The 12,755-nt window shown below is 40.7% G+C and overlaps 1 protein-coding gene across 1 annotated transcript; it reads left to right on the top strand.

Annotated features, from left to right (window-relative positions):
- Nucleotides 1-623: 623 nt before the first annotated feature.
- si:ch211-251b21.1 (uncharacterized protein LOC571720 homolog) lies at nucleotides 624-11,579 on the top strand. The gene is made up of 10 exons (XM_063889527.1): nucleotides 624-767; nucleotides 894-969; nucleotides 3,530-3,561; nucleotides 5,201-5,380; nucleotides 5,669-5,892; nucleotides 6,123-6,220; nucleotides 6,802-7,016; nucleotides 7,147-7,366; nucleotides 7,954-8,204; nucleotides 11,083-11,579. Exons 2-10 carry the CDS (start codon nucleotides 906-908, stop codon nucleotides 11,179-11,181), a joined length of 1,383 nt encoding a protein of 460 aa, XP_063745597.1. The 5' UTR covers nucleotides 624-767; nucleotides 894-905; the 3' UTR covers nucleotides 11,182-11,579.
- Nucleotides 11,580-12,755: the final 1,176 nt, after the last annotated feature.

Raw genomic sequence — 12,755 nt, 5'->3', positions numbered from 1 at the left:
TGTCTCCCCTGTGTGTTAAGAGACTCAGAAAGTTTCAGCAGGACATGTTGTCTCTCTTTCCCTCCTGATCCAAGTATGTGAAAGCTCCTTTCAGGGTTCATACGTGACGTCAAATTAATCTTTGACGTCATTTGTGGGTTGTACAGCAGTAGCAACAAATCAGCCCACGGTAAGCCCCGCCCACCCTCTTACCTGAATCCCCTCCCGCAGCACCCTTCAGCAGGATGTCTTAGAAGATGCTACGCTGCAAAAGTCCGTCACCGCTGAGTTTCTGCCAGTGGACATTGTAAAAACTTCTCTTCTGCAGGGTTCACCATTCCCATGGAGCTGCTCGGCTGGGGGGTGGGCTGAAACAGAGGGGTTTATGGCATGCTATAATGCATGACCTGTTTGGTGTTTCAGCCAAACACTTCTAAGACCTAAAATGTATTGTTGAAATACAGTATAAAACGGGACCTTTAAAGGGTCCCTTTAAGTAAGAACAAATATCTAATGCATATAACTTTTGGAATTGTGGAAGAAAGAAAAAAAAAACCTCCATACACAAATGTGGACGTGTACTACATCCTGCTCCAGTAACATGATATTACATCCGCTCGCGCTTTTCCGCCAAAATCCTTGCGCAACAGTCACGAGTGAGTTGTCCCTTTGGGGCTCTGTCTCCTCCCTTCCTCCCCCATATAAACCCCACTCTGCTGCCCACAGCAGCCCCACTGCACATTTCCAAGAGTTGTTGTGAATTTGCTCTACATTTTCCTGGAGTCTAGGTAAGGCACATTTGTTTTATACATAACTTGTGTCTGCATTTTATTAAAGTAATATTTAAATAGTTTTAAAATGATCAAGCAACTCTTCCCTGAAATTAATCATGTGTTCCAAATGTCTTATTTCAGGTTTGTGGCAACATGGCAGGCTTCATGTCTCTGATCTGCTCTGTGGCGGCTCTGACTGCAGGGATAGTGACTGCAGGTGAGTCACACCCAACATGACAGTGACACAAAGGGAACATATTTCTTGGGACCTTACATAACATTACATTTAGCTGACGCATTTGTCAAGGGAAGTTTTTGAGCTAACACTCAAAAATAAGCACCTGAATTGTCTTCAAACATGAAAAATGTGGGTTAATGGACAAAGAAAACCATTTGAACTTCTGCATTTAGTGTAGTTTGGTATAAAACCTGCCGCCCGGCCCTCATTAATCTATCTGCACATATGAGGTTACAACTCCAGGTTGACTTATCTGACTCCAGATCTGTGATTTATTGTACAGTAAGTTAAATTCTTAAATCCTACTTTTTCCTTATTGTTGTTATAATGGCCAAAGTACAAGCTAAACAAGCTATCTTTGTATAGGTGTCATGAGATGTTTATTGCCAAACTGTAGCTGTTGTGCACATGACAATAAACCCTTTGAATATTTGGATCAACATATCAATCATATTTAGGACTTTAATAATGTTTATTGCAGAATATCATTGTCCATTGCTGGGATATGTTGTGATGGATGAACCTGTTGCACTTGATGCTTTTCATGTCATTGTTTCTTTTCTCAAGAATTAATCCCACAACCTTACCTGCAAAAGTCAGTGTTGTTTTAACTTAACAGTTCTCAAAATTGTTGAGGATTTTTTATTACTGCCTCTGAGTTACTGCTAAAAAGGCAAACTGAAAATAACACAAGGCTCGCTATATGGTGATTTGTCCATCAACGTCATGCAAACTGCTCACCTTGATGTAGTTGTTGATTCGTAAACTGGTGATTACGCTGCACTGTCCCAAATGAATAACTATATCCTCAATGTGAGGGATTTAAATGCACATTTTGATATTACAATGTTCAAACCCTAGTAGTGGTGACTTTTCTACTCATGGATGTTGGAACATGATTCACAGCCGAGAAGGTCTTTTGAATTATGATATGTAAGCACATTTTAAACCTCCCAAACTACATCCAAAGCCAATATGTTCTGTGTCAGTGCAGGAAGGTGTGTCCTTTGTAAGTGGGGTGAATGCACATCCTGTTTTCATGGGAGACAAGAACCACACTTACTTTTAGCTTGTTTTAAAGGAAAATCAAACACTTAAATCTTTAAAACCTAAGGAAGTGGCCCAACCTTATCCATAATGTAGTTGCCATGTGCAGATATTGCAGATAGGAAGACTTTTTAAAATATGAGTTATGTATTATCAATTAACTTATTCAGGGTTTTGCAGAATTAATGTTTTGTTTGATCCAATTCTGATCAAATCGAACAATTTTGTTAATTAATGCTACTTTATTCTAGAATATTGGCGAGGATTATGGCCTCATGAGAAAAGTATTTTGAGATGTGATCGAAAGTGGAAAAAAGAGTGAGAATACTGAGAATCTAAGGAAGAAAAAACCCTGTTTTTTTGTTTAATCCAGAATACTGAGATCAGTCAGTGGCCCTAATCTTTTTTTTTACTAGAAGCTGCTTTGTGCTGCAAGATGCTTTATGGTTCCCCCCCCCTCTAATGTTTTTCTCAGACAGTTTCACAATCCCCTCCTCCAGAGCAACCGTGGCTCTGGTCACTGTCCGCAGATTTAAACCCGGCTCGGTGCCAGCGGGCTCTGGCTGGGTCACGCTCCCGAAGTAATTCCTCACATTTGACTCTCTGCCCACTGACCCTGCTGGCTGCTGGAGTCCTATCAAAGCAAAAGCGGGGGCAGCACCCACAGTCGCATCCCATTTCTCACCAGTGGAGGGGCTACCTCCTAGCTGTGGTCCAGAAAGCACTGTGATCAATCAATTAACCATGTGGCGGGAGGACTCTGCAGGCAGGCGGTGAACTGACAGGCATCTCCGCACATCCTAGGTCCTGCCATCTTCTCCGGAGGAGGCTGATGGGGTGTCATGAGCTTTAAATGACCCAACCAGGCCTCGCTTTTGTCATGGCACGCAATTATGAGGAACTTGCACCCCTGGCACCTCCGTTTTCCCCCAAGACCCTTCTTCGATGGACCCTGGCAGAGCATGTTAGGGCGCTCTGGACACGCTGGGAATTCCATTGGTCACAGTTACAGCTAAAAGAAAAACAACTCAGAGTGTCATGGGGAATGTCAGGGGATGGGCTTCATCTTCTGCTCAGATTACATGGGATTGGGGGGTTTTTGAAACAACAACCCAACTTTGATCCCCCTTTGGAGGCCCAGTCACCCCCCCTCCCTTACTTTGTACCTCAGTATGGAGCCCCTTTCTCCAGGTCTCCTGAAAAACCACCGACAACCAGACTGTCTTTGTCCCACACTGGCTGTTTGGCTTATTTATGACTGTGGCTGGGAGAAAAACACATGAAGGGGACTCAAAGCAACATTACGCTTCATTAGGCTTTAAAAGGCCGATCTGCACAAGCCTGTAGACAAGAAACCAAAAAGCCTAATAAGCCACAGAACAGGCTTAGTCTAAATCCTCTCAGTGTTGTGCTGCTGCTCATGCTTAATTATATCGACTTGCTTCATTACAGAGAATTTATTGTGATGCTTGTTCTTTGTTTTCCATTCTAGATGCCAAGGAGTTATCCATCACCACTATAAAGGTATTCTTCCTTTGTACTTCGCTCTGCTTTCGAATGCCAAAGTGGCAGTACCATCTGTGAAAAATCAATTCAATTAGTTTGTAAAAGAGTCATTCTGCTTCATTACAAAAAGGGTTTTAATTTGGTAGTTTGGTCGTCATTTCTCTCACTTAAAAATACAATTGTACTGACAAGTGGTGAAGATCCACAAGGTCAAGGAACATGATCAGTCTGAATGATTCTAGGATGATTCTATTTTTAAAGTTTTAGCTTAGACATTTATTTTGACTTTATTTTCATTTTTGCATGAAATATACCCAATCTAAATAATGCCTGCTTTAAGATGTTTGTTGTGCAAATAATTGTGTTGTATTTGCAAGAAAAGCTACAGAAAAGCATTGTATAGAAGTCTATAAGAAAATAAACAAACTTCTCACTTGATTTATTACGAAGTAAAAATGTTCCTAATTACATTATTGTCGCAATTGCTACTGTCAAGTCCTCTTTAACACATAACAATTTTAATTTTCCCAAAAAATTGCATCATTTAGGGGTAAAATAGACAAATAAGCAATGTGTGCTTTAGGGCGGGACTACCTTGTGATTGACAGGTTGTTGCCACTGCATTGTCCGGTCTGGCTCTTATGACAGTGGACACACTGTTTTCTAATGGCCAGCGGGGGGCATTGTAAAGAAGTCTATAAGAAAAAATATATACTTCTCACTTGATTTATTTCATCAGTTAATATTTTTCTAAAGCAGTTATCGGCTCAATTTAATACAGTATCACGTTCCTATTTAGAGGAACATTGACGATATAGCAGCAACAAGTACAACATATTTTGGTTATGTATAAATGTTGTTCAGTGTTCAGTTGAAATAAGCTCCATCCGATCTTTTCACTTCTTGCTCCAAAAGAAAGTGATGGAGACGGCAAAAACCAAGGATAACAAGGACTTAAATCCTCAACTCAAGGCTTTAAAACCGTAGCACAAGAACAACGTCCACTTCCTATCCCAGCTTCTTGTCTATAAATGAATGGGGTCAAAAAAACGTATAATAAATATACGGTGAGGCGTTTTTTTCTCCAACTTTCCCTAATGTACCAATACAAGTTATTTACAGCGTTTCTGAACATTCAGGGATTATAACAAACATTTCAAGTGCCCTCACTTTCAGTCCTACCTCTGAATAACATGGTTTGAATTATCAGGAGGAACTGTTGGATTAGACCGATGGTCTGCTCCTGTTTCTACCTCGGCTGACTGTTGTTGTAGCAAAGTCACTGTGTTTCCAGATCTCCAAATGGGACTTTTGAATTGATAATGACTATGAGGTACAATTAGTTTGATGCAAAACACATTCCATTTTATAGTCTGGCACTTTATTCAGTCATACATTTTCTTTACTTTTATTAACAAAAGGTAATGATCTTACCTTAAAATAAGACATTGCACCAGTAAGGTAATCACAAACATTCTAAAATCATAAGATTATCCAAGAAAATTCATTTAACAATTGATTTTTTAAATATTTAAAAAATATATCCTCATCATCTTTAAAGGATGGTGTTGCATGAGCTGTTGCTTTGCTTAGCCCCCCAATGCTTACTCCATGAGGAATTGAGTTAGTTTGTTCTGTTGTTCTGTTGTCTCCTCAGCAAGAGCCGTACACCATGAGCAGAGGCCCGGAGCTGGAGGGATACTGCATCGATCTAATCTCTGAGCTATCCAAGAAGCTGGGCTTCAGCTACAAGCTGCAACTGGTGAAGGACAACCGCTACGGAGCCATGGACGCCAGCGGCAACTGGAACGGCATGATCGGTGAAGTCATCAGAGGGGTAGGCCAAAGTCACAATACTGGCTCTTCTTCTTCTTAACTGGTTTAAAGGTGGCATCCCAAACTGGTGCAATCCAGTACAACTTGATCTAGATATATGAAATATTCAACTTTACCAATCACATTATTTACATTACAGTATTTGGCAAGCACGTGGTCAATTGAAATGGTTACCAAACATTAACAATTTGGATATTCAAAAGTGTTTTTAACATCTGTACTGTGTCACCACGGTACCTGCCCTACATGTGTGCGTGTCTCACGTGTGTGTGTCTGCACCCTGCATCAGGAGGCTGACCTGGCCGTGGCATCACTGACCCTCACCGCCACCAGAGAGCAGTTTGTGGACATGACCACCCCCTTCATGCAGACAGGACTCAGCTTCCTCCTGCGCAAAGACAAGGCCTCTGAAGAGAGCTGTTTCAGCCTGCTGTCTCCCTTCTCCACCAGCATGTGGTTGGGCGTCCTCATCGCCTTCCTGTTAACAGGTTTCTGCATCTTCCTGGTGGGCAGGTGAGTGCAACATTCCAAATGTCCAGAAAAATTCTGACCAAATAAATTTGATTTAGATTCGGGACTGAGACACGTTGTGTTTAAGTGTGTATTTTACCCGATATGATATGGGTTCAAAGAGATTTATCTAGCCGTCTTACTTTTTACAATGTAGGAGAGGTGCATGTTTGTTTCCACACCCTGATATACAAAACAGTGCTGGTTGTGAGACCTTCCCTTTTTTTCTGCAGGATCAGTCCCACGGAATGGGCAGAGCCAGAGACAGAGGAGCACAGCTTCACACTGCTGCACAGCTTCTGGTACATCGCCGGGGCTCTCACCCTGCAAGGTAAACTGCACAGAAACACTCTGCTGTCTCTTTCTGTATGCTCTCTCAGAACCATATTAACCTCATGACCAAATGTATTTTTCAGAATTTAAGCTAATATATTTAGGGATTACAGTACTGTAGTGTAAGCTTATACCCAAGAATATAATATATTTATTTACAGTCAAAATATTCAATAGAAATACATGAAACCTAAAGAGGAATTGCTACCCTACATCTTGTTTTAATACATGAAATGTTTTAACTCTTCGCATTAATATTTTAAATTCAATAATGAACATGTTCAGTGTTGTAAAGTTTTGGTAAACTTGATGCATTACCATGAACTTTTACACTCTCAAAGATTGGCAAAAAGTTATAGAAGTCTTTTGAAAGGGAATTTTGAAACCTTAATCAGATCAATCATAACAATAACATCACACCTAAACACCATAAACAATTCAATGTGGTGATCATTGTCAGTGAACCGTGTCTGTATTCTAAATTGAGCATACATGTACATGGGTATAAGTGCTAGCTCTTAAAGGATTAGGTCTGCTGTCACACTGCAGTCCTGCTCACTGCGCTCTCTGTCCTCCCAGGCGCTGGTCCTCACCCTAAAGCCTTGTGTGGACGTGTAGTCAGCGCCATCTGGTGGCTATTTGCTGTACTGCTGCTGGCCAGCTACTTTGGCAACTTCACCTCAAAGCTTCACTCCAGCAAACTACTCCCCGTGGACAGTTTTGAAGACCTCTCTAACCAAAATGCCATCGATTATGGCACAGTCGAGGGTGGATCCTCCATGTCTTTCTTTAAGGCAAATTCAAATTCAATGAAGTTCATAGCCATTACAGCTCATTTATAAACTTGATCTTGATTTACTGCAGCCTTAGATTGCAGTCTTGAGGACAATGGTTTGACTAAAATGTTTAGCATTTTTTCCCTAGAATTCCAAGAACCCCGTTTATCACCGTATTTACCAACACATGGAGCGTAAGAAGAGCTACGTGTCCAACATGGAGGATGGGATTCGTAGAGCCCAGGAGGGAAACTTTGCCTTCATTGGTGAAGCTGTGTCCTTGGATTTGGCAACAGCTCGCTATTGTGACCTTCATCGTTCCCAGGAAGTCATCGCGATGAGAGCCTACAGCATCGCAGCACCTCAAGGTTGGTGGTCCTGAAATCTCGGGATGTCTTCGCGTCTGACAGGTCATGCAGATTGTTAAAACAAGGTTTAAAACTTGATCTTTGACACATTGACACATTTCTCTAGTAGAAAAACTAAATGTCTTATGCCTGGAATTATCAAGGAGATTTCTTAATTCCTGAATCAAAGTAGAACTGCAAAAGTAAGGGGAACTACATCTCCATGTCTTAAATTGCACTCCTGTCCTATGTGTGACTGTTGTGGTTTGGACTTGACTCTTTACCCTCAGCGACTAAAGCTTAATCTTAGATAATGTCGTAGACAACATTATTCTTAAAACTTTGTGTCAGCATTTTGGAATTGTTTCTTTCCTGAGTTAATAACAGTTATTATCCCAGTTTGGTGTGGAATACCGTCTAATAACTTTAGCTTGACCTGAAATGCTGAACGTGAGACATTACTCCTTAGTGTTAGTTTTGGACCTCATCAGTGCTCTTGTAGCTGAATGGTAGCATGTTTAGTATCTGATGTAAATCCTGAAAGTAAATTAAGTTAGAGAAGATTATCGCTAATCCTCTCTCTCTTCGATTACACCACCTCTGATCAGGTTCCCCGCTGGTCAAAAACCTAACACTGGCTATCCTGGAGCTCAGTGAGTCTGGTGAGCTGACGTATCTGCGACACAAGTGGTGGGCCAGCAGCTGTGTGGGGGCCGATGGGGCTGACGCTTCAGGGGCCCTGCAGCCACACGACCTCCAGGGCCTCTTCCTCCTCCTGGGCCTTGGACTGGGCGTTGGGCTTCTGTTGGCCCTGCTAGATCTTGTATCCAGGGCCCACAACCAAGCTAAGGATAGCAAGGTAGGGAAGAGTAGCACAGAGTATGGTGAGCCTATCTAGCGCAACCAACAGGCTGACATTTATGGCTTTTAATATTTAAACTGCAATGGAATGATTTTAGTCAAATTTAGTACACACACAAGGTGCTCAGAAAATCCATTATTCGCATTTCGTGGGGGTCCCCTGACTTTCCTCTAGCACCACCATGAACTTTGCCCAGTACTTGGGCTCTGACCAAATCACAAAATCATCACATCCCATCATGAGTTTTGGAGGAATGGTCCGTCAGAAACAACGGCATGGCAGCAATTTGTGTGAAGGGCTTGGCACATGTTAGTACATTAGTATGCTAAACTAAGATAGAAAACATTGAAAAAACATAGCCTAACAGCAAAAAAATCTGCACTTTAGTGTGCTAAACTAAGATGCAAAATATTAGAAACATCAAACATAAGCATATTAGTATGCTAAACTGAAATGGAGAATACGGTAAACTTCATCCCTGCAAAATACTGTATCAGCACGTTAGCATGCTAAACTAAGTTGGGGAACATTGAAAAACATCATACCTGCAAAACATGAGCTCAATAGCATGTTTAATTAAGATGGAAAATATTTGAAAACATCATGTGGGCAAAACATTAGCATGTTAGCATGCTAAACTGACATGGAGAACATTGGAAAACATCATACTGTCACGGTGTGGGGGAAATGGACCCAGGCGCAGAACGAATTGAGGAAGCAGGTTTGGTGTTTAAACTAAAAGCCAGCTTTATTAAAATGTAAGCTGGTAACAAAAAGAAAAACAACAAATTACTAACCAGGGTACACGACATACAGAGCAAAACATGGACAGGAACAGCAGGAAACATCAACGAGACTGGGTATGGAACAACGATGAAAACCGGACAAGAGACAAAAGGGGAACCAAGACTAAATACACAAGGGTAATCACAAAACAAGACACTGCTGGAGAGGGGAAGAGAAACACAGGGGAAACAGGTGAACACAATGACACAATCAGGCACAGGAGGGAAACTAAAGACAGGAAGTGAAACTAAACATGACACAAGAGGGGAAAACATTTCAAAATAAAACAGGAACCTATTAGTACAAAGCCATGATCATGACACTTAAAAAAAACCCAATGAGTTTGTTAGTGTTGGCTTTGTTAGCATGTCAGCATTCGTTTTAGCTCAAGGCAATGCTGTGAAGTACAGCCTGAAGACGATGCTACTTTTTTTTTGTGACCACATTTTTATTAATCAATTGCACATCAAAATACAAAAATACAATACAATATTGAGTGGGCATGAAAAGTGTAAGGTCAGCCATTTGTCACAAAAATATGCAGCCAAATTCCATAAAATAGCACAACTTTGTGACGCAGAGAAAAATAATGACCTCCCACCCAAACCAATCTTACCAAAACAAAACTAACACAGCACAATAGCATGTGATAAAGAAAGAAAAGGGAAAATTAAAATGAAAACTAAAAAGCAGCCCCATGCACGCCTGCCTGTATACAAAGGGATGCATCCAAAACACAATGGAAATGATATAGACACACATACATACACAAAGACGCAGACAAACACACACACACACACACACACACACACACACACACACACACACACACACACACACACACACACACACACACACACACACACACACACACACACACACACACACACACATCAAACTTCAGGGGAAAGAAGGATTCATAAAATGAATGTCACAAGGGGTGATGATAGTTAAGGTTATAAGGTTACCCCAATAAGCCTTTCAAAGATTCAGCTGCTGTCTGCCAAATGGACAGAGTTTTTTCAGTAGCTCCATGAATACGGGCAGTTGACAATTCCAAATATACCACATCTAAGAAGGTAAGAATCCACTGTCTAATGTTAAGTATCTGTGAGGGTTTCCATCGCGTAACAACCATCTTTTTGGCGGCCGTGAGCCCAGCTAGGATGATGCGCTTATTTAGTCTAGAAGTATGAAGTCCTGAAAAATCATTCAGAATCAGAACAGGGACAGTCGCTGGTACCAACACAACCACTAGATCTGACAGTGTCAAAGCAACATCATACCAGAACTGTGTTACCGGTGGACAATCCCACATCATATGTAGGAACGTTCCTGGAGACTTTAGAGTACAAAAGGAGCACAAGGGAGAGTCTATCAGTTTCATGTAGAAAAGTTTGCGAGGGGTTAAATAAGTTCTATGTATGAAATTAAAATGTATTTGTTGATGGTTAGGATTACGTGACGCCTCCTTTACACTATCCCAAACATCCTCCCAGTCAAATTCTGGATCCAGAGCAGGATAGTCTTGTCTCCACAATCTGTCTAAAGGCAAGTCAGGGTATGAGGATCCTAGAATAAACATGTACAACCTAGGTACCATACCCTTGGTATTATTTTGCATTGACATCAATCTGCTCAGGGGATGAATGGGTAACGGTTGCCGCCAAGGCACGCCATATGCTTTCAGGGCTGATCTGATCTGTAAGTAAAAAAAGAAAGTGGAACCTGGAAGATTGAATGAAGTTCTAATATCCTGGAAGGAACCTAGGGCGGTGTCATTGTATAAGTCTTTAAGGTAATGGATACCACTATTGCTCTAGTGTGATGAAGAAATAGGTCTCCCTCCAATCAGTAGCCCTTTGTTGTTAAACAGAGGGGAAAGAGTATGCCAGTTACAGGATATCTTACATTCCTTTTCTACCAAGCGCCACGTTCAAATCACATTTGAAAGTAAGGGACCAAAGCGTAACATGGTTTGCTTGTCAGAAACATTAGAAAACACGACATCTTCCAAACTCCATGGTCGTAAAGACGTTGCTACCTTGAATGTACATTCTGATTTGTTTTCTTGTCTTTTCTTCCACAGAAATCCTGCTGCTCGGTGCTGACATCAGAGCTTAGTCAACGTTTTGGCAGCAAGGGGGCGAGTGCAGACCAAGAAGACTCAGACAAGAACAAAGCTTAGAGCAAAAGTTGACATCTTACTTTTTAATAAGATTGTGTCAGAGATGAGAGAAGCTGAGAGCCATTGTTCTGTTCCATCACATACACTACACTATCTTTCTGTGTTTCTGTAGTATCAGTCCTGTGTTGTCAGTATGTTTCGCATTTTCTTAGTATAGCTTGTTGACCACATGGGTCACATCAACTTGCAGCTACAGCGTACTAATGCAGCAAAATAAGAGACTTCGAGTTCAAAACTACAAATAGTTGTCATTTTGTTATATTTGAATGTTGATGCATGATATCAGATATCCAAATCCAACCCCTTACTAACGTTTATACTTCTTTTTGAACTGAAATAGTTTTGTAACGATTTCTATTTGTGTGTACATTCCAAATAAATCCCCCAATTTCCCCAAATTCTCTCTTGTTTCAAAGTATACAATACAACTTTATAGTTAATGGTGTTTGTTTTTGACTACATGTTAACAGAACCACACAGTATAAAGAGATGTAACATGAGAGACAAAAACAGTATAGAAGACAAGGAAGAAGAATACTGATTCCAAAAGGCAGTAACGCCCCCTGATTACATGTTTAAAGTGCACAAATAAATACTTGTATATTTAATAATGGATCAAATGACCCATACGTAAAACGTGACACTTTACCAACAGCTTTTTAGCATCTTTAAGCTAATCGTTTTGCTTTCACTACCCTGTGTCTCACTTAGTCACCCCACTCTGATAAACATACTGCACCCTACAGCACTAAACATACGACAAAGATGAGCTAGCTGGTTTGGGGGTATGAATTTGTTATAAAGCATACTGTGAATATATGTACTAGTAAACATATCTTCATGCAAAGATCCATAATTATATCTGCCAACAAAGTGATAAAAGAACATGGGTGGTACTAGTGGACAGGCAACAGGGAAATCCCTGTGGCCCCCTCTGAAAGAAGAGTCTATGATAATACCATTAATGATAGTGTTGAAGCAAAGACTCTGTCGCAACTTCACTAAGTTGCTGTAATCGGGTTTGTTATAATAAAACTAAGGTATTGACACACATTCTGTAACAAACAGATTCCAATCATGTTTTTTTTTTTAATGGGTTTTGTAGAAATCTAACTTCACAAGCCTGGATTATAGAATACCAACTGGCCAAGACTCGGTGGAAGGGTGTACCAAGGGCCAAGGAAGAACCAAGTCATTTCTCACTATTAATGCCATGCAAGATGGGGTCAATTGTGCTGCATTCCTTTGGTTTCTGAAGAATCTGAATAATTATTTAACAACTATGAAAATGCACATGAACAGCTGTCAACATGTTGTTTAAATGCAGCAATACAACACAAAATATATACAGTATATCAACTCTTGTCAGAATCAATGCTCCCGTACTCGTCTACAGCTTGAGCCGTAATGATTGAGAGAATGGGATAAATGTATAATCAAATCATCATGGGTGGGGAAAACTCAACAAAGTATTTATTACTTTGTTACAAACCAGTGTGGCTGAATAATTTGTTTGAAGGAAATGTAACGCTAACAAATGTTTTGCTTTCAAAGAATAATAGTCAGAGCAGTTT

This window comes from Eleginops maclovinus, chromosome 1 (assembly GCF_036324505.1).
Source record: "Eleginops maclovinus isolate JMC-PN-2008 ecotype Puerto Natales chromosome 1, JC_Emac_rtc_rv5, whole genome shotgun sequence".
NCBI classification, from domain to species: Eukaryota; Metazoa; Chordata; class Actinopteri; order Perciformes; family Eleginopidae; genus Eleginops; species Eleginops maclovinus.
Note: the sequence above shows the minus strand (reverse complement) of the source record. Positions and strands in the feature narration are given on the sequence as shown.